This window comes from Oppia nitens, unplaced genomic scaffold, assembly GCF_028296485.1.
Source record: "Oppia nitens isolate AA-2021 unplaced genomic scaffold, nextdenovo-longstitch-racon4-pilon3 scaffold3_pilon_pilon_pilon, whole genome shotgun sequence".
NCBI classification, from domain to species: Eukaryota; Metazoa; Arthropoda; class Arachnida; order Sarcoptiformes; family Oppiidae; genus Oppia; species Oppia nitens.
Window position 1 is genome coordinate 5,530,635 of NW_026533221.1, and position 21,976 is coordinate 5,552,610.

The 21,976-nt window shown below is 29.6% G+C and overlaps 5 protein-coding genes across 5 annotated transcripts; 2 read left to right on the top strand and 3 right to left on the bottom strand.

The window, feature by feature from the left end:
• LOC128958707 (NAD(P) transhydrogenase, mitochondrial-like) lies at positions 1-4,914 on the top strand. Its single transcript, XM_054304613.1, has 7 exons — positions 1-289; positions 1,154-2,280; positions 2,356-2,727; positions 2,795-3,623; positions 3,681-4,038; positions 4,097-4,567; positions 4,624-4,914. The coding sequence occupies exons 2-7, from the start codon at positions 1,230-1,232 to the stop codon at positions 4,774-4,776; spliced, it is 3,234 nt and encodes a 1,077-aa protein (XP_054160588.1). The 5' UTR covers positions 1-289; positions 1,154-1,229; the 3' UTR covers positions 4,777-4,914.
• A 181-nt stretch (positions 4,915-5,095) lies between these two features.
• On the bottom strand, positions 5,096-11,658 carry LOC128957939 (Ig-like and fibronectin type-III domain-containing protein 2). Its single transcript, XM_054303753.1, has 10 exons — positions 11,549-11,658; positions 11,432-11,442; positions 9,970-10,185; positions 9,349-9,890; positions 8,652-9,238; positions 6,525-8,257; positions 6,289-6,470; positions 6,070-6,226; positions 5,871-5,999; positions 5,096-5,802 (listed from the first exon to the last, which is right to left on the bottom strand). Exons 1-10 carry the CDS (start codon positions 11,656-11,658, stop codon positions 5,096-5,098), a joined length of 4,374 nt encoding a protein of 1,457 aa, XP_054159728.1.
• Positions 11,659-13,988: 2,330 nt separating this feature from the next.
• Positions 13,989-17,537, top strand: LOC128957940 (prolyl endopeptidase FAP-like; the record flags this gene model as incomplete). Its single annotated transcript, XM_054303754.1, has 13 exons — positions 13,989-14,120; positions 14,290-14,428; positions 14,566-14,774; positions 14,856-14,983; positions 15,049-15,540; positions 15,604-15,730; positions 15,880-16,029; positions 16,097-16,176; positions 16,238-16,563; positions 16,632-16,899; positions 16,969-17,132; positions 17,203-17,334; positions 17,398-17,537. Coding segments are annotated over exons 1-13 (2,487 nt in total), but the record flags the coding sequence as incomplete, so codon positions are not given.
• Positions 17,538-17,914: 377 nt separating this feature from the next.
• LOC128957941 (UDP-glucose 4-epimerase-like) lies at positions 17,915-19,232 on the bottom strand. The gene is made up of 3 exons (XM_054303756.1): positions 18,832-19,232; positions 18,179-18,673; positions 17,915-18,121 (listed from the first exon to the last, which is right to left on the bottom strand). Exons 1-3 carry the CDS (start codon positions 19,186-19,188, stop codon positions 17,915-17,917), a joined length of 1,059 nt encoding a protein of 352 aa, XP_054159731.1. The 5' UTR covers positions 19,189-19,232.
• Positions 19,233-20,202: 970 nt separating this feature from the next.
• On the bottom strand, positions 20,203-21,056 carry LOC128958441 (uncharacterized oxidoreductase YtbE-like). The gene has a single exon (XM_054304298.1). It carries the CDS (start codon positions 21,009-21,011, stop codon positions 20,250-20,252), a length of 762 nt encoding a protein of 253 aa, XP_054160273.1. The 5' UTR covers positions 21,012-21,056; the 3' UTR covers positions 20,203-20,249.
• Positions 21,057-21,976: the final 920 nt, after the last annotated feature.

Below are 21,976 nucleotides of genomic sequence, written 5' to 3' on the forward strand. Positions count from 1 at the left end.
GTGGTTGTATTGGTTGAGCGCATGTCTAACAAAACAGACAAACAATAATCAACACAAATTGAGTTCACTATCTATTCAATTGAATTATTAATTGAATGTATTTATGATTTTTAGAGAGAAAAAAGTATTTATTAATTATACAAACAATTGATTCAAACAATTAAATGGTTAAAGACTAACATCAGTGACAATTGAAAGAAAAACAATTGACTGCAAAACAGTATTGATTTCAAACATATTATATGATATGATGTGGAGATTGACATCAAATATATGACTACATTAACTGGTATTCAAATTTGATTCACTTTTTTAATGTCATATTTGATAATTGGTTCACTCTTTGACTTTAAAATAAGTTTTTAAAAATAATTGAAATGTTTTGTTACCTAAACTGACGTCTATGTAGTCATAAGGCATCAGTAGTTTTGGTGCCAAAACTAGAGATGATTTTATGCTTATAATCGTTAAAATTATTACATTTAAGTGATATCTCATTAACTGCTAACCAGACAGTGGTTTTAAAGTTATATTTTGAACACTTGATTACAAATAATTTAATTGTTTTAACACATATTCATTAATATGTATCAAAATTATCTCATCTATTATTGCTTTAAAACTTATTTAATTAAATAGTAAATTATTATAAAGTTTGCGATAATTGTTTAATAATATACTTGTATTATATTATTTGTTAGCATTAGATTTTGAATGTATTATAATTGAAAACTATATCATATGTTGAATATATTGGTTTCATATTACTCAACAATATTTTGATTTGATTACTGATTGCTTAACAATTGATATCTAAAACACTTGTGAATTACATATTTTCTTGTGTTATAAATACAAAACGTGTAGTTTTGAAGATTGAAATGAATTAATTCATTATTTACAATATATATATCATATATATTATATACTATATATCTTATTAATTAATTTATTTAATATAAAATGGTTAGACACTAATTCAATGTCAAGAGATATAAAAAAAAATAAATGATATATTTTTGTCTAATTATTAATAATAATACAAATATATTTTGAAAATTTAAAGTTTATTTGCAATATGTTATATGAATATTAATACAAATGTGATAAATGTTTGAATAGTATTATTGAAAATATATTTTAATTTTGTTAGCATTGAATGTAACCAATGATCTGATAATTACAAGATTAGTCATAATCGGTGATAATTTGAAGAAATCAGACATAAAATGGTATATTTATTATTGAAATCATCGGTGGCGTCGACCCCATTGTCTTCATTGTCGAAGATAACGACATCCTATAAGTTACTTTTGACGACAAATCTCAGTCCATCATTGAATCGGTGGTCTTCAAGCAAAGCGGCGAATACACCAAAAGCTGAACCAAAGTTGGGTTCAATTCCTTACAAGAATCTGACGATAGGAGTGCCTAAAGAGATCTGGAATAATGAAAGAAGGGTTGCCTTATCCCCGGCAGCCGTACAGACACTCATCAAAAAGGGAGTGACAGTCAAAGTGGAGACCAATGCCGGCTTAGGGGCAAAGTTCTTGAATAATGATTATGAATCGGTCGGTGCAAAGATTGTGGACCGAAAATCGGTATTTGAATCGGACATAATCCTCAAAGTGCGACAACCCGTTGCTGACGAATTGACTTCATTTCGTAATAACTCGACTTTAATTAGTTTCATATATCCGGCTCAGAATAAGCCACTAATTGATGCAATGTCTGCAAAACAAATGAATGTGTTTGCCATGGATTGTGTGCCCAGAATCTCGAGGGCACAGGTATTTGATGCGCTCTCATCGATGGCCAACATTGCCGGTTACAAAGCGGTCATTGAAGCGGCCAATCATTTCGGCCGTTTCTTTACTGGACAGATCACTGCCGCTGGTAAGGTACCACCGGCTAAAGTGTTAGTTATTGGCGGCGGTGTCGCCGGTTTGTCGGCTATTGGTACGGCTAAGAATATGGGAGCCATTGTTCGTGGTTTTGATACGAGAGCTGCTGTTAAGGAACAGATCGAGTCATTGGGCGCCGAATTCTTAGAGGTTGACTTCAAAGAGTCTGGTGAAGGAATCGGTGGTTATGCTAAAGAAATGTCAAAAGAGTTCATTGAAGCAGAAATGAAATTATTTGCCAAACAATGTGAAGAAGTGGATATTGTTATCACTACTGCTCTTATTCCCGGAAAAAAGGCTCCGATTCTTATAACAAGAAAAATGATTGAATCTATGAAACCGGGATCTGTTGTCGTAGATCTCGCCGCTGAAACCGGTAATGATATGACTGTAAAAATATTTTGTTAATTTTTCAAATCAATTATGAAAATATTGTTTTTATAATGTTTAGGAGGAAATATAGAGACCATAAAACCGGGAGAAATTTACTCATATAAAGATGTTGTTCATATTGGACTAACAGATCTACCGTCACGATTGCCAACTCAGTCGTCAACACTTTATGCTAACAATGTATCAAAACTTTTGTTGTCAATGAATGATAAAGACAGTTATTATGTAGATTTAGAGGATGAAGTGGTTCGCGGCTCTATTATCCTAAAAGATGGTCAACTTTTATGGCCACCGCCACCACCTAAGGTAGGTCCAGTGATTGCACAACCAAAAGATACAAAACTGGCTAAAGCGCCTCCAAAAGAATTACTTCCCGCCGATTACTTTAAGGCCACTTTAAAAGACGCTCTTTTATATACCGGAGGATTAGGTTTACATTTTATTTATAAGATTTATATTGTATTTTATACAATATATAATTGAGTTTTTCATTTTAGGTACACTAACCGGTTTGGGTGTTGTTGCGCCAAACGCCGCATTTACAACAATGACCACAACTTTGGGTCTCTCGGGTATTGTTGGTTATCACACTGTTTGGGGCGTAACACCAGCTCTTCACTCACCACTAATGTCTGTGACAAACGCTATTTCTGGTATTACAGCAGTCGGTGGACTATTATTGATGGGCGGCGGAGTTGTGCCAACTAATTTGCCTCAAGCGTTAGGTGCCACTGCTCTAACCATTTCAACTATCAATATTGCCGGTGGTTTTCTGGTTACCAAAAGAATGTTAGATATGTTTAAAAGGCCAACTGATCCGCCGGAATACAATTATTTATATGCCATTCCTGCCACTGTATTTACTGGAGGCTATGCCTTGGCCGCAATTAATGGCTTACCCCATATTCATCAAATGACATATTTGGGTGCATCCCTGTGCTGTGTCGGTGCTTTAGCTGGACTTTCGTCACAAAAGACATCGCGTTTAGGAAATGCATTGGGAATGATTGGTGTCTCATCGGGTTTGATCGCAACATTGGGTCTAATGGACATAACTCCTGAGTTAGCCATTCAAATCGCCGCGTGTATGACGGGTGGGGGAGCTTTAGGTTTAGGGATTGCCAAGAAAATTGAAATAACTGATTTACCTCAATTGGTCGCTGCTTTTCATTCATTGGTTGGTTTGGCGGCCGTATTGACATGTTTTGCGACATATATTCACGATTTCCCGACATTTGCAACAGATCCGGCGGCAATGACTATTAAAACTGCTTTATTTTTAGGCACTTATATCGGTGGAGTCACTTTCAGTGGATCTCTCATTGCGTTAGTTCTTTTAATGAATTTTTAATGAAAACTTATAAAAATGTTTAAACTTTATAGTTATGGTAAACTTCAAGGACTACTCAGTTCTGCTCCACTTTTACTTCCGGGAAGACACGCTATAAACTCGGCACTTATGTTGGGAACAGTTGGTGCCGGTGCCTACTATCTCATGGACCCGAGCCAAATGGCTGGACTATCATCATTGGGAGCAACGGCTGCTTTATCTACAATAATGGGCGTTACTCTGACATCTGCTATCGGTGGTGCAGATATGCCAGTTGTTATAACTGTATTAAACAGTTACTCCGGATGGGCTCTTTGTGCCGAAGGTTTTATGTTGAATAACAATCTGATGACAATTGTTGGCGCACTTATTGGTTCCAGTGGTGCCATTCTATCATATATTATGTGCAAGGTTATTTTGTTGTTATAATGATATATTTGATTATTTAATTATTTAATTTGTATTTTAGGCAATGAACCGTTCGTTGCCTAACGTAATACTCGGTGGTTTTGGCCAAACAGCCTCCGGACCGGCTAAAGAAATAACCGGAACTCATACCGAATGGAATGTAGACACGAGCGTCGAATCTATATGTGAGGCCAAAAATATTATTATTACCCCCGGCTATGGCCTATGTGTAGCCAAAGCTCAATATCCGTTAGCAGAAATGGTTAAGATATTGAAAGAAAAGGGTAAAAATGTTCGCTTTGGTATTCATCCAGTGGCCGGTCGTATGCCGGGACAACTTAATGTATTGCTCGCTGAGGCCGGAGTACCCTATGATCAGGTGCTTGAAATGGACGAAATAAATGACGATTTTTCCGACACTGATCTGACATTAGTGATCGGTGCCAATGATACGGTTAATTCTGCCGCAGAAGACGATCCCAACTCTATAATTGCTGGAATGCCTGTTCTTAAAGTTTGGAAATCCAAACAAGTAATTAATGAATGCATTTATGATAAATAAATTAGTAAAATATTATTATTTTTTAGGTAATTGTTATGAAACGAAGTCTTGGTGTTGGATACGCAGCTGTGGATAATCCAATATTTTTTAATCCCAACACATCTATGCTTTTAGGCGACGCCAAGAAAACATGTGATGCGTTGCTCAACAAAATTAAGCAAAATTATGGCATTGAATGAAATTTTTATAAATTTTAGGGACACATAACTGCAAAATATTTATTTTTGTCTATAATTAACGCATAATTAGGAATTAGATCATAAATGTTAAAATCGCTCATTTAAAAAATCAAGAGTTAAATTTTTACTAAATCCAATCATAACAACTGTTATTATACAGTAAATTAGTTGAAAATGATTTTCAATTTAACATTTTAAAAAATTTTATTTACTAAAATTAAATAACTTTTATTTTTAAAAAATAACAATTTTAAAAAGTTTATTAACAATTATGTACATTATATATAAATTAGAAATATATATAAACATTAATTAAATATTAATTCATTCTGATTTCAACAGTAGGCCTCTCGTTATTATTAGAGTCTCTATATGTGTTGTCTTGCATTTGAAGGCTATCGTTAACATATCCCTGATTAGCGAACGACACACCAAATCCCGGATCATTAGATCGGAATTTATTTAACAAATTAGTTCGTTTGAATGCATAATATCCTATTACTCCCATTACAACCATAATAATCATTACGATAATAGAAAATAACAATATCTTTAGTACCGATCTATTAAAATCTTCATTTTCCATCTCAATCTGTCTTATATTAATGACGAGAGGATCTGCTAAAGCACTGGTGCCATAATAGTTGGAACTCTTTACTAAAAACTCATAAGTTTGGTGCGGATCTAAGTTATGTAATTCATATCCGAGTTGATCGGTTCGGTCTGAATCTAAGTCCTTAGAGCCGACTCTTTTCCAATAAACATTATACCACTGAACCGCTTCAGAGTTTTTGGCAGGTTTTTCCCAACTGATAACAACTTTATTATCCGACAATAGCTCACCAACTCTGACATTGAGAGGCATTGATGGTAACAAAGCATTGCCTTCTTTAAAACAACTTAAGATGTCTCTAACAGATGATAATAAACATAGCGATGGTTTACTGACTTTATAACCAGCGCACCAATGAAGACAATCACGTGAAACATCTCTACGAAGACAACAGTCCCGATGATCGCTACCATCTGTTTAAATGAAAATATGAATTTTATTTCAAAATGAATTCATAAAATGTTGAAATAATGGTAATTACCGGCCGCGCAAAACATGAATTTGTTTAGTTCACTGAAACATTGGGGTCTATTAAATAGCATATTAAAGTCAATCTCCTGTTTGCAAACCGGTAGACATATTTCAGGCACTCCTTCATTTTGACAACAGGCTGTCAAGTGATTGTTTGATTGATACAAAACTAGTTAATTGCATACAATTAAAGAAATATATAGACTTACAATATGTGCTACGATTTGATGACATATGTGATTCAACTTTAAGATTAATAACAGCCGTTTCTCTCCCATATTCATTGGTTGCAATGCATATATATTGACCGGCATCTGATTCAGTGACCCTATTGATGGTGACAGTTGCAACCCATGTCGATGATTTCTAGTCATTTAATAGCAAATCAATTTTGATAAATATAATATTAAAACCAATTTAATAAATACCGTTGAGTGGGGAATAATTTTGATTTGTGTGTTAAGATTACTCTTGAGTTCGGATTTGTTTCTGAGATCTCTAAAGAATTGGATTTTTGGCTGTGGATTACCAGAGTATTGACATTTAAGCTGAGCTGATCCATATTTTGCTGCAACACTTGGCTGACGATTGATTTTAATAGTAGGTGCGACTGAAAAGATGTTAACCATTAGTGATAAGACAGCAAAACTTAACAAATACTTACATCTGACTCTCACTTCGAGATGACTTTGTGACGGAAATATTGAATTATTATTAAGAGTCTCAGCATTAGTGGCCTGACATGAGATTGAGGTTAGATTTCTTTGAACGTAATCTAATTTATATATTAAATGTCGAGTTTCTTCGCTTTTAGCTAACACTCCATTAACAAAGACACTTATGGTAGGAATGGGATTACCACTGGCATCACACTTGACAGTCAACATTTCGCCCTCAATGACTGGACCTAACGGTTCCAATTTTGGTGAACTTAATTTTAAAGGTGTTGATGGGTCAGTCCAGGCCAACACTGTTTCCGATAATACACTTTTCTTTCCGGTGTCTGTTTTAGCTTTGACTGCCAGTGCATATTGAGTGTTGTAATTGAGATCATTTATATCTATAATATTAGCGAAAGTATCGGTTATATTCCAAGCGGACTGTTGTCCACTCGATTCGTTGGTCACTCTTTTAAAGTAGACTTCATATATTAGCGAAGCATCTGGTGGTATATAATATGGTGGTAACCACTTAAAAGATAAGGATTCAGTGGTCTGTTGGATAACTTGTATGCCATGGGGTGGACCTAATTGAGAACGAATGATCTCTTGGCGTTCGTCTTCATTGTCTCTTTGAGTTGTAACCAACAATACTAAAGACGGCATTGAATAACCATAAGGATTGACAGCCACCACATAAATACTATATCGAGTGTCGGGTTTTAGATCAGTCAACACTAATTTGGTGTCACTAACGTTGATTCGTATGGAATAGTTGTCATCATAAGGATGAGGAGGTATTTCTGAGTCAATGAATGAATATCTTATTTGGTAAGTCATATGCTTCAGACCCGATCTAATGTCAGTCTTAGAGGCGTTCCATTGCAAGTGTATGGATGTTTTGGTGACCAAAGTTGAGTGAAAGTTTTCGGGAATACCGGGCAAAGAGTCGGCGCCTTCAACCATACACTGCAATATACGTCCGCTATATTTAGAGCACTTGACACCAATAGCAAGTGGTGATTGATTTATTGTTCCAATACATACATCAAGACATTCATTGGAAACACCTCTTCGCTCACAACAAGGTCTGTGGTCGCGACCACCGGCTAAACACCGAACCATTGTTCTAATAGTTCTGTGATCAGCGCATAACGCACCCAACTGTAAGCCGTCATTGATCTTCAAATGATAACTACATAACGGCAAACATATATCAGGTATAACTGCCCGCTGACAACATGCCGTCTCATTATAGCCAACACTCGAGTCCGACTGTTGTAACTCAATGTCTTCATTAGATTCCGGTTCCTTCGTCTTAAAGATTATTCGAGACGAACCGCGACTCATACCGAACTTATTGATTGCCGTTAAATAAATTTCATATTTAATACCCGGTTTTAGTCCATCGATTAGATATGGAGATCTAAGAGTCGGTTCTACAGAATATCCCTCATCGATCTCTGGATCTAATTCACGGATGTGGACGTGATATTTAAGTACTGTTTCTGATAGTTTCAATGGTGGCGACCATTTGATAAGTGCCCAGTCCTGGTGTTTGCTCGCAATGACAACATTTCGCGGTTCACTTGTCAACAGACCTTTTGACTCCAATATACACGAAGAGAAAGCAGGAATATAGTGAAGACATATAAAATGTCGGAAATCTGTTTTAACTAATTGTCCGCTACATAGGTGTTGACAAAATTGCGAAACTCCCCGCTCTTCACAACAATTTCTATATTTTATACCGAAATAAAATATAATAAATATAACTTAATTATTAACAGGTAATTAATGTATTATAAATTATAATTCTATAAATATAAATAATTTAAGGAAACATAAAAAATTGTATAATAAGTTGTCATTTAATTTGCATTTTAAATTAATTACATATAAATATAGTATATTTCAGCTAAAATATGAATTATTAATTATATACAATATATAATAAATAATTAATGATTTAATAAGTAATTTACATAATTCAATAACTATGATAACTTATACTGTAATTTGCTGTATAATTACTATATGTAAATTATTAGTCATTTGATTCAAATGTTATATTTAAAAAAATAAAATGAACATTAATTTTATAAAACTAAAACTTGAAAATTATAACTTACGTGACGTCATGATCGGGTGATAAACATTTGAAAGTGATATTAGCGTATTGGGCACAGAAACTAATATCACCGACAGTGGCCTCTTCAGCATTTGTCGGATCGCATAACGTATTCAAACAAAAATCGGATTTAACGCCACTATCAGAGCAACACTTTCTAAGATTTGGTGCAAAAGATGCAGTTTTGTTGAATTTCAGAGAAGAGATCGGTTTCTTTGAATCCTTTTCCAAGCTATGGTGCGGTATATGTGACTCTGTTATGACACGAATACCATTGGATGTAACACTTGTGCCATATTTGTTGATTGATTTCATTTCAATTTCATACATTGTCGCCTCTTTAAGACCATTGATTGTAAATTGTGTTTGATTTGTATATATTATATAAGTATTCACTTTATTATCCAATTTATGCAATTTCTTCATGTTTTCTGATATTTCGCTGCGAGTTATGGGAGGACTATATTTACTGGATTTATTCAATGACCACGTTTTTGGATCAAATGAATGCAATTCAGTGATATTTAGTTCATAGTTATCTATCAATGAATGACTCTTAACCGGGTTTTGTTCCCATTTGACTAAAATCTACATAAGATAAGTCATAATTATGTTAAAAAAAACTTATGGGTTATTATTTTATATTATATATATATTAAATTTTATTTACATTTTATGAATGTCTATAAACAACTTACTTGTGACGGACTGGTGACCTCAACTATGACATCCCTGGGCGGCGGCGGCAATATTTGCATGCCTTCAGCTATACATGAAAGAGTTGGCGTCGCGTAGTCTAAGCAAGTGATGTGCTCGAGAGCAGTGGTCAGACTGTATTTGCCGGCACACGAACCGAGACATATGCGCGGAATATTCTGGCGCTCACAACATGGCATATGATTGCGACCGTCGGTCAAACACTTGACTATTGATGACATGTGCGCATAGCATATGGCAAATATGTGTGCTCTCGGCGTTTGATTCAATAATCCCTTCAAATGACAAAAATCGTTACAAACCGATGGTATGCCTTCCTTAGCGCAACATTCGGTAAAGTTGTGATCAAAATCATCGGAAATTACCGTAACATTTGTTTTTAACACAGATTGTAATGTTTTAGGATAACTAACTGACAAAACACGAGTAACTGACTGTTTTGGCACAGAATTCACTTCACATACATATAGACCCGAATCGGTTGGTTTTGTTAAGTTTATTTGCAATACCCATCGGTCCATATCTACATAAAATAGTTTATCAATAATTTTTTTAAGTAATTAAAATTTATAATTTATTAAATATAAATAATTGTTACAAACCTTCATTATGTATAACAGAATACCGCTTTTCGTCACTAATTATTACTTTATTAGCTGACAATAACTTGGCATCACTTTTGCTGTTCTCATAATATTTCCACAAAACTGTATGTAAACTACCGTTTCTTACAACGCAATCAATGAATGCAATGTCACCACTAAATACTCTTATTTCCTCTTGAGGTGTGTCTGACAAGTCGGGTGTTTGACAATTGACTATATATTTAAAAAAGTTTTATTAAAAATCTAACAAATTATTTTACATTACTTTTCTTAAACTTATATTATTTTAAATAACTAAATAATTAAACTAAATAATCATTTATTTTAATTAATTAATTTTTTTCTCTAAAATTCATAATTAATATATAAATTTACATTTTTAGATTTATAGACTTGCCTATTATAATAATGGAAAGATAAATTATTTTTATATATAAGTAAATGTTGCACATTTTTGTTAAATAATATAATTTTAAAAATAGTTACAAATTTTAAATGTTGAGTTTAGTTATATTCACGACATTATAAATAATAGTGACTTTAGTATCAGTTTTATTAAATAACTGTTTAATTATTTAATAATAAGATAACTTTTATAAGACATAAAGGAAATACATAATATAATATATAAGTGAACTGTTAACCAACTATTTGTATTATAATACAAAACTGGTATTACAGTTGAAACAACACATCAAATAATTTTTTTAATTATAATATACAGTAATTATTTTAATTATTAAATGCTATGTTTAGCAATAATAAATTTAACATTGAATTGTATAATAGACAGTGATTTTTCAGTGGTTGGGATGAAACAAACATTGATTTAAACAAATAAAGTTATTTAATTTCACTTTTCTTTACAAATATTATTTGAAAAAGTGGTATTTCGAGGAAAGTGTGCGCAGAGAGAGAGAGAGAGAGAGAGAGAGAGAGAGAGAGAGAGATTTAAGAAATGTATGATAACTAGTATTATAACTCAAGGTTTATTCAGATGTTATACTGTATGACATAATTTAAGACTTATATTAAGGTCGCATCAGTTATGAGTTGTTGTATATTATATACAAAACATTATATTCAATCATAATTATAATTGAATTTATAATTGTATTTAAACTTATTCATTAATTATATATCAATAAATTGCATATTAATTTGTTTGTCTACTAAATGATTTAGTATAGAAATTACTTTTTATAAAATTTTGAACTTTATTATCAAAATTAATAAATTATATGATTAATTTATTGTATTTTTATCAATATTCATATTATATTTTAAAATTAATTAAAATAATGAATAAATAAATCAATAATAAGTAATAGAATAATATTTGTAAATTTGTAATAATATTTGTTATAAATTAATTTTAAAAATAATTTTAAACGATGTCATGATTTCACAATCACTACTCTATATATTAATATTTATAAATTAGACTTTATTTACAAACTTAAAGCGAATCTTTAAATTTTATATTGTATTGTATAATGTATATTGGTACAATACTAATTTATCTAAACTTAAATATTATATATCTTCAATTAAGTGGCTATAAGGGACCGGTTACCTCCCAATGCCACCACTGATCAGCGGGAGAGGTGTATCCCATACCTTAGGGTAGAACAGACACTGGGGGTTAATACGGTTATACTGTATTGGGTAAAGCTTATTATCCATTAATTTATCAAAAATCTATAATAAAAGTAAAGTTTAAATAAATCATTTAGTAATTTGTAATCATTGATTAATATTATTTAGATGAAAGTTTTCAACAATTGATATATTAAGATTTATAAAACATCAATTTTTTAAATAAGGGGTGGTTCACATATTACTTTCGCACTTGAAGGAGGGGGTTAGCCAAATCGAACTTTTGCGAACGAGGGGGTAGAAACTTTAAGAACGTTCGCATTTAGATAATACGGGGGTCTAGATTTCTTAAAAAGTGAGAACGTGATATGTGAATCACCCCTAAATAAAATTTGTTATTAATGTAAATATGATACGGATTAGTGAGAGCCGGTATTTACACTAAAAGAGGACACATACTAAACCTACAGCCGAATCAAAGTTGACCTCAATTTTGTCTTAAATACTCATTAGACGGACATTACATTAATTTTCAATAAAATAAAAAAGCCATAAATTTGAACTTTTAAACTATTGATTATTTCCAATTAAGACAAACTTCATTTTCGTGATTATGTATATCAACTTTGACCTAAATTGGCATTTATATCAAAAACTATAACACACACACACACACACACACACACACACACACACWCACACTCACTCACTCACTCACTCAATACCACACGTTTTGGAAAGTTTTCAAAAAATTTGTATAAAAATTTGTATAAAAATTGTTGAGTTGCTTTCAAATTTAGCAGTCAACTTATATGAATATTAAAATCAATTTAAATACAAAGCTAACATAAATGGAAAAACATTTATAAATAAGTTAAATACAAAAATAATTCATAAATACATTTTTGTGAATAATAGAGTAATAATTGATGATTTCATATTAAAATACAGGTAATTGATTTGACAGATAAAGGGATTAAAACCTGTTAGAGAGTGAAAGTTAGCGCCAATTTGTATGGCATTAAAATAAATTATTGTATTATTTTATATCAATAAATAATAGACATGAGTATTGGCTATGTATTATATATGTAATATAGTATTTATATTATTGTGGTTATTAAAAGTAACATATCATGTGTGACATAATAATAAATAATAAAATTTCAAATAATTTTCAAGTGACAAATAATGTTAAAATATACAACAGGTGTGCCCTCGTATTCAACAATATGTTTGCATTTTTAGCACAATATTACAGTTAATTTTCATTGAAATGACTGCCAATTATATCCACAACAATACAGCTTCGATATGATCTAAATGATTATTATATATTAAAAAACAAACATATTTTTAATACAAGTGATATGTAAATATATATATATATATATATATTTAATTTGCCAATTAAAACATTGTGTCAATTATTTTTGATAATATAATATTTATAATCAGTAGGTTAAGCTATAGATACTACTGATATTTAAATGGGTTTTAAGTAATGTACTACAATATATATATAGTAGTTTATAAATATACAAAATATGTGAAAGTTGTAATAAAGTTTGTCTATATATGAATTTAATTAATTTATTATATTATATTAAATATGATATAAAATAAACACAATTTTCTAGTTTATAAAGATTCTGTGCTCTAATTATGAGTAATGTTAATCACAACCATTAAAGTCTCAATCATTTATTAAAACACTGGGAAGTGCTTATCAAACATTTATTAAAGCAATTTTGGATTTGATTTTTCCTAAAGTTAGATAGTTTTGTTAACATTTGTTATTATTTTCTATAATATTGATTGTAAATTAAAACTATTCTTTTTATTTGTGTATTACTGTTATATTTTGTGAATTTTTAATGTAAATGAAAAAAATCTCATCTAAATATTTATAGAATAATAATAAATAAATATTTTGTTAAAAACTTCATAGTACTAAATAAAAATATATTAATATATTGAAATTTTCCAAAAGTTCAATTTAATCAGTTTTAATAAAATGATAATACGATTGACAAAAATATTAAAGATATGTATTTAAAAGTATCAGATATCAAGACATTCAAATATTATATATATAATGAATGACTATAAATTGGATCCAATTACTTAATCACTATAACTATAACTATTATATTTAAATTTATAAATTTTTTCAATCATATAACAGTGAAAATAAAAACCATTGAATAATATATATGAAATTAAATATTATCTTTTAAAAGGTTTTACTCAACAATTGATATTTAAATTGTATTTAGTAAATGTAAATGTTATTTGTGATTATCAAGTCAACTATATTTAATAAAAAATAGTTATAAATTATTATTAAATTATTGTTAGTATATATATATATAATAAATAATTATTAAAAAGTGATAAAAGTAAAAGATAAAAGTATGGAATTACAGGACATTAAAGATAACATATACGCCAATAATATTGCAATTTTATCGATGAGTCGGGTGGACGCCGACAGCGGCCGAACTACTGCTCAGTTCAATCGGCCGTCACATGCTCTCAACTCTCGGGTAATCACTGATAATATTTACCGTTTAAATTGTTTTTATATATTTAAATTTACTTGTATTACAATTAAAAATCTGTTGTTTAATTATTTGTTAAATATAGAGATTTTATTTGTATGTTTTATAAGTATTAATGATTTATTTTATTAATTAATATTGATTTCAATTTTAGCATTTAGTCCGTGAAGATAATCGATGGTATAAATTAAGTTTTTATAATTTCGTTGTTTGTTCACTATTTATAATCTGTTTGTGTGTCATATTGGGAGTACTTCTTACTACTTATAAGACCACTAAAAGTCATTCAAAAGGTATGATTTATTTTTTGAGACAAAAATAAATATTTATTTTAATTTATTATTATTATTAATATTCATTAAATAATATTTTTAATTATAAAAACAAATGACTTAAAATATTAATAATATAAAAATATTTTGTAATACAGGATTTGCCTCATCGTTAACATCTGACGACTATTTAGGTGGCAGTGAACCCATTACATTAAATGATATATTATTGGGTGTACTGTCACCACAACTGTTCAATGGCTCGTGGAGTGGCAATAAAATTATCTTTTACGATGAAGACAGCAATTTATGTACATTTGAGCCAACATTAAACCAAAAACAAGTGCTTATTCAAAACCAGACTGTTGTATGTCTTAATAAAATAAAAGCTATTAAATTACATAATATTTAAATAATTAAAAGTTAAATTTTTAATATATATATATAGTTGTCATCGGAACTGACTGGTGATCTCTTATCTAAGAACTTGGATTATCTGTTATCGCCATACGATACAAGCAAAACATTTAGACACTCAACTATATCTAAATATCGTATTTATGATATTATTAATAAGTAAATTAATTTAAAATATATATTTATTGATTCAATTTCTTAATGAAAAACAATTGCAATTATAGTACATTAATAGAGTTGATATCAGAAGATGACCATCAATTTGGTAATAAACTCATCCAATACGCAGAATGGGGTCCAAGAGATACTCAAATAATATTTGTCTATAAAAATAATCTCTACTATAAGCCATATGCTTATGCTGCACCCATACAGCTCACAACTACCGGTGCCACAAATTTAATATATAATGGATATTGCGATTGGGTTTATGAGGAAGAGATACTGGAAATGGAGAAAGCATTTTGGGTGTCACCCGACGGTTCTCATCTGGTTTTCGCTAAGATTAACGATTCCAAAGTAGACATCATTACGTGGCCTTATTTTGGACAATACTATAATTTGAGTAGTAATCAGTATCCATCAGAAGTGGCGCTTAGATATCCAAAGCCTGGAAGAAATAATCCGACGGTTGAAGTATTTGTAGTTAATCTCAACGAATCAATTGAAAACATTGAGATAATTCATATCAATCCTCCAGATATTATTAAAAAACAGTAAGTTATTGTTTAAAAAATAATATTTAAATCTATTATAGTATAAGTGATTTACAATTTTAGGGAACATTATATAACAGCAGTCGGATGGTTGGACAGCAATAGATTTACCATAACGTGGTTATCCAGAGCTCAAAATTTTTCAGTCATTGATGTTTGCGATAGAAAGAAACGCTGGAATTGCAATACTGTATGATATTAATAAATATTAATAAATATTAATAAATATTAATAAATATTAATAAATATTAATAAATATTAATAAATATTAATAAATATTAATAAATATTAATAAATATTAAATATATTACAATTTAATTTTTGAATGTTTTTTTGAAGACCTTTACGGTAGAGTCGGCTAACAGTTGGATAGATCTATATCAGGCACCCGTATCCGCAGTCAAACATAACGGATACTTTATTAAGTTACCTGAACTGATAAACCCATCGGCGGGTTATTATCATCACGTGGCACTTGTTAGCATTGAAGTCAGTATTTTGTTTTTATATTTCTATAAATTTGAAATTAATTTTACACATAATTATAATAATACAGAACCAAACCGTGAAATACCTAACTAAAGGCTTGTTTGATATCATTCAAATCGTGGCCTATAATGAAGATGAAGATACTGTGTTAGTTGATTAAGATTCTGTATAAATTAGTTTATTAATAAATATTTTTAAAAATTATTAGGTATTTTTTGTCAACATTACCGGAAAAGCCAGAATTGCGTCATCTGATGGCTGTCCAGATAGATAATGAACCAAATTTAGATCCGATTTGTTTGACCTGTCATTTAAGTGACAGTTGTTTCTATAATAATGTTTACTTTAATGAAAAGATAGACTATTATGTATTGAATTGTGAGGGACCGGGTGTACCAAGAGTTGAGATCAGACGAACCAAAAATAATTCTTTGATTACTGAGTTGGATGACAACCAAAAATTGCGTCAAAAATTAAGAGAAAAGTCAATACCAGAGATCAGAAAACTTAAGATTAAAACAGACGACAAATTTTGTATAAAAACTATTACTTTGACTTATTTTTGTTAATAAATTCTTAATTAATTAAATTATAATTCATAGACTCTAACGTTGAACTGGTTTTGCCGCGAAATTTTGACCGACAAAAGAAATACCCGCTTATGATTGAAGTCTATGGAGGACCGGGCAGTCAAATGGTTATTGACAAATATAGGATCAATCATTGGGGATCACATTTGGCATCAAATATGAGTGTCATTTACGGACGAATTGATGGCAGAGGTACTGATAATAAGGGATCAAAATATTTGCATGAAATCTATAAGAATTTAGGTAATGTTGAAGTCATGGATACAATAGTAACCGCAAGGTATGGTATATTAATTGACTGTTTTTTAATTTTAATTTATAATATTAAATAAACTGAAAAATATTACAGACATCTGAGGGATAATCTAGAATTCATAGACAGACGTTTTATATGCATCTGGGGCTGGAGTTATGGGGCATATGTGACACTTATGTCACTCGCACTCGACTATAAAGATCCAGTTTTCCAGTGCGGTATAGCTGTAGCTCCGGTAACTAATTGGATGTTTTACGGTAAGTCATGCAAAATCATTAATTATTTATTAATGTTTTTAGTTTGTCTACATTTTTCTTAATATTATAGATTCTGTTTATGTGGAACGGTATATGGGATGGCCTTTTGATAACCAGAAAGCTTACAACAGGTCGGATGTGTTAAATAAAGTGGATTACCTAAGAAATAAACGACTACTCATTGCTTTTGGGACGGCTGACGGTCGGTGTAGTTATCAAACATTTTTATGCAGAAAATTAATTAACAGTTATATTATTTTGATAGATAACGTACACTCACAGCACTCTATGTTATTAATGTCTAAATTGAATGATTTGGGAATACTATACGAGACTCAGATATATCCCGATAACGACCACTCATTGCGAGGATCGACAATACATTTGTATCAACGGATGAATGATTTTTTAGAAAACATTTTCTATAATTAAGTCATTTTATACATTATATTATAGATTTTTTTTCTCATTTTTTACCAAATATTTATCTCATCAATAAAAATAAATTTAAAAAATTTAATTATTCAGTAATTTTACTTGATTACCGTAATATAAATTTATACTAATAAATATTAATACAACAATAAACTTTACGGTAATTTCAATGAATAAATATTAATAAATAAATTTAATTTATTATTCTTATTACTAATTATTCAAATATTAAAACTAATTTGCATTAATGATATTTCTTATAATAGCAATTAATTTACAAATTATATTAATAAAGATACAAAAAACACTACCAAAGCAATGAATTATATTAACATTTGAATGCAATGTTAGTCCCGTTTATATCCTTTAGGATTTTTTGACTGCCATTTCCAGGCAGAAGCACACATGTCATACATATCTCTGGTCGCAGTCCACCCGAGCTTTTCATTGGCCAGTTTGGCGTCGGCATAGAGTTCAGTGACATCACCAGGTCTTCGGTCTACTATTTTGTACGGGATTTTCACCCCGTTTGCCGATTCAAATGTTGAGATCACCTAAAATATATAATTATTTTAAAACTTGAATAAATTAAAAAAACTAATATTAAATACTTCAAGTACTGAATATCCTCTACCGGTTCCCAAATTGATTGGATGAAAGTCTTTCCACAATTCAGTAGTTATTTGTTCCAATGCTTTTAGGTGTCCGTTAGATAAGTCCTCGATATGAATATAATCTCTAACTCCAGTCCCATCGGGAGTGTTGTAGTCGCCGCCAAAAATCTTTAGTTCGGGTCGCATACCAACTGCAACTTGTGTGACAAATGGCATTAAATTGTTTGGTATCTCCTGAGGATCTTCGCCGATATCTCCCGATGAATGAGCGCCCACTGGATTGAAGTATCGCAAAGACATGACCGACCATTCGGGTGATGATTTACATAAGTCTTTTAAAACTACTTCAACCATATGCTTAGATCTGCCGTAAGGGTTGGTACAGGTTTGACCCGTTGGTAATGTTTCGACCAGTGGTAGTACTTCAGGATCTCCATAAACCGTAGCGGACGACGAAAAAATAAGTTTTGTTACTTTAGACTTACGCATAGACTGTTAGATACAAAAATTAATTAATATTTTTATCCAATGTCTTACAGAGTGTTAATTATAATAAATTATTAGTATAAATATAGTTAAAGTAGTTTATTAACAAAATATATTTCAATATTCAAACAAATTTTATATAATATTAATAATAAAAAGCTAACCTTCAATAAGTTAATAGTTCCCGAAACATTATTTTCATAATATTCAAGTGGTTTGGCCACCGATTCGCCGACCGACTTAAGTGCAGCAAAATGTACGACAATATCGATGTGATTGTTAGCAAATATTTCATCTATAAATTGTTGATCTTTAAGATCTCCTGTCAAATACTTTTCTAACTTTTTGTTGGCCAGTCGTTCAACTCGTATAAGACTTTCTGGCATTTCTTGGTTTTCCAATTTGACTGCATTTACCAAATTGTCGACAACTATGACATTATAGTTGTGTTGCAGAAACTCAAGTACACAGTGTGAGCCCACATACCCGGCCCCTCCCGTCACTAGAATTGTTTTGGACATCTTATGTTGTTTTAATAATTCAAAAATTATTTATTTCACTTTACATTAAAAATATATCAATAATTTTTTTATTTAATTTTTAGTGATATAGTCATACTTTTAAATAAAATTACAAAAATTTAATCATTTAGTCGTTATCTAATATCATTTTCTAACCAATTTTTTGTAAACATATTCATAATAAAAAACATTATATCATATTATCACATAAAATATTTATATAATAATTTTGTTAAAAAGGGATATCTATTTGTTAGTTTTAAATTGAATGAATACAATATTTAACTTTAGTATAAATGCCTAATCATTAAATTATTATTCAATGCAAACAATTACAACACGATTCCTGAATTTATTAATATTGTTGACACTTTTGTTATGAATTTACTAAATTTAATTTTAAAATTAAATAAAACATGACATTTGAATAATTATTTGACATTAGACTATAAACTATAGTACTGTAGTATTATATACAATAAAATTTATATAAACATTTCATAGTTGTTTATTTAACATTTATGAGTGTTAATAAAAACCTTAGTATATATTTTTTTATTAAATATATTAAAACAATCTAATAATATTTTTTATATAAACAAATTTTTATTTTTTAAAATTTGTGAATATTTGTAGATAATTATATTTTATAATTTTGATGTTTAATAATAATTATTTTTATGATAAATTTGGCAATAATAATTATTATAATTTTATAAATAGATTTAGATTTATTTTTAGGTTTTTTTTAAACATATAATAAATATACTGTATTATACCGTTATTCATTAGAAACATTTATGTCGTAAAATAAATTGTATGATTTTAATATTAGTAATACATTTAAAAAATATATTAATAAAAAATTAATAAAATTATTTTTACCGGATATTGCTTTTATTATTAAATTTAAAAAAACATGTATAAGAGTAACGTATTTTAAAATAAATATTATTAACTGACAATTAATGACATCTTTTAAGTAAAATTTCAAACGTATTGTAATTTTAATTTAGTTACAATTAATATAAAATTTTGATTAATTAATTAAAATAATGTTTTTAAATATTTTGAATTTGATTGATCTGTTGAGAGGTTAAACTGAAGTCAAATAAATTGATATTTTCAGTCATTCTGTGTTTTTTGGTAGTCTTCGGGATAACAATCACTCCTCTCTGTATTTGCCACCTAAGCATCACTTGAACCGCTGTCTTATTATAGGTATTACCAATTTGTGTCAAAACTGGATGTGTAATGAGAGATCCGGCACCTAATGGTGAATATGCGGTCACTCTTGTCTTAAATTGACGACAATAATCAATGAGTTGTCTTTGACTTAATTGTGGGTGACTTTCAATTTGATTGATTGCGGGAAAAACATTAGCCGTTTGTATCAAACTTTGCAATTGTTGTTCATTAAAGTTGGACACACCTATCGATTTGACTAAACCTTGATTGAGAGCATCTTCGAGACCACTCCAGACATGACTATTGAGTTGACTGTTATTAGAGGGATAATGAATGAGCATTAGGTCCACATAAGACATGTTTAAGTTTGTCAATGATTGTCGTGTTTGTGCCAAAGCCTCAGTCCTACTCCACGAAACGTTTTGTCGTTTTGAATATATTTTAGTTGTAATGAATATATCTTTTCTGTTGACTTTTCCTTCAGTTATCACATCATTAACTGCCCGTCCAATTGCTTGTTCATTGCCATAACCTCTTGCTGTATCAATATGTCTATATCCGGCATCGATGGCATTCTTAACAATTTCTATGGCAGTCGTTCCTTCAGGTGGTCCACCCGTCCGAAAGCCACCCATTCCTATGCCTACAACAGGACAGTCGTGACCCGAATTAAGTCGTATTTTAACTAAAATCAAATATATTTTGTTATAATTATATTACAATAGATTTAAAAATTAATTAATAAATGTAACAATTCTTAACCAGTTTGTATGTTTGCACTACATATTAATATTAAATTAATATTTAATATAATTAATGAGTTTACAATTAAATTGAAATTTATTGTCATAACTGCGACAATTAATTATAGCTTAAATCAAACTTATTGCTCAAAATTACTATATTTTTACATCTAATCCATTGTATAATGTTATTCAATGTATAGTATCTTAAAAATTAATATCAAAACTTGTTTTTATAAAGTATTGAAATCTCATAAATACTCCAGTTTTCCTCGTTGTAAAAAATAAATATAATGACCAGGGTTAGAAAAATACAAAGTTTTGAATTTTGACTTTGTATAATACAGTAAAATACAATGTATTCATGTATTATACAAATTTTAAAACTAATATACTGTATATTATGTTAAAAATATTTAGTAAAAATATGATTTCTAGAAAATGCATTATTATTATAATTTCTAAGTTATAATAATGAAATAATTTAAAATAAAAAATGAAATTCAATAAAAAATAATAATAAATATATTATAAAACATGATTTACTTTCTTATATCAATGCTTTTATCACTAGGTGGCGCTAAATTATTTTTTGTAAACCAAATTGGTCATGTATTTTACATTGTATTATACCTATACTATATATTACGCTTTGTATTATACGAACATTTTGTCTCTGCCAACACTGATAGACTGTTTTTTACAATAATAAGCAAATTATAAATGAGTAATAAATGAATTTTTATAATAAAATATTTTAATATCTAATATATCAATAAATTATTATCAAATTATATACAGTATTAATATATATATATATATTATAAACAATTCTTGAAAATATTAATCCGTTTGCG

What these genes read in the sequence shown, in the direction of transcription:
- LOC128958707 (XM_054304613.1), top strand. Translation starts at nt 1,230, where the DNA reads ATGGTATATTTATTATTGAAATCATCGGTGGCGTCGACCCCATTGTCT. An exon ending in AGATCTCGCCGCTGAAACCG is followed by an intron (nt 2,281 to 2,355) that starts GTAATGATATGA and finishes TATAATGTTTAG; the next exon opens with GAGGAAATATAGAGACCATA. An exon ending in TTTATATACCGGAGGATTAG is followed by an intron (nt 2,728 to 2,794) that starts GTTTACATTTTA and finishes TTTTCATTTTAG; the next exon opens with GTACACTAACCGGTTTGGGT.
- LOC128957939 (XM_054303753.1), bottom strand. Translation starts at nt 11,658, where the DNA reads ATGGATAATAAGCTTTACCCAATACAGTATAACCGTATTAACCCCCAG. An exon ending in ATCAAATCGTAGCACATATT is followed by an intron (nt 6,000 to 6,069) that starts GTAAGTCTATAT and finishes ATCACTTGACAG; the next exon opens with CCTGTTGTCAAAATGAAGGA. An exon ending in ATTCATGTTTTGCGCGGCCG is followed by an intron (nt 5,803 to 5,870) that starts GTAATTACCATT and finishes TCATTTAAACAG; the next exon opens with ATGGTAGCGATCATCGGGAC.
- LOC128957941 (XM_054303756.1), bottom strand. Translation starts at nt 19,188, where the DNA reads ATGTCCAAAACAATTCTAGTGACGGGAGGGGCCGGGTATGTGGGCTCA. An exon ending in GAACTATTAACTTATTGAAG is followed by an intron (nt 18,674 to 18,831) that starts GTTAGCTTTTTA and finishes TGTATCTAACAG; the next exon opens with TCTATGCGTAAGTCTAAAGT. An exon ending in GAGGATATTCAGTACTTGAA is followed by an intron (nt 18,122 to 18,178) that starts GTATTTAATATT and finishes TATATATTTTAG; the next exon opens with GTGATCTCAACATTTGAATC.
- LOC128958441 (XM_054304298.1), bottom strand. Translation starts at nt 21,011, where the DNA reads ATGGGTGGCTTTCGGACGGGTGGACCACCTGAAGGAACGACTGCCATA.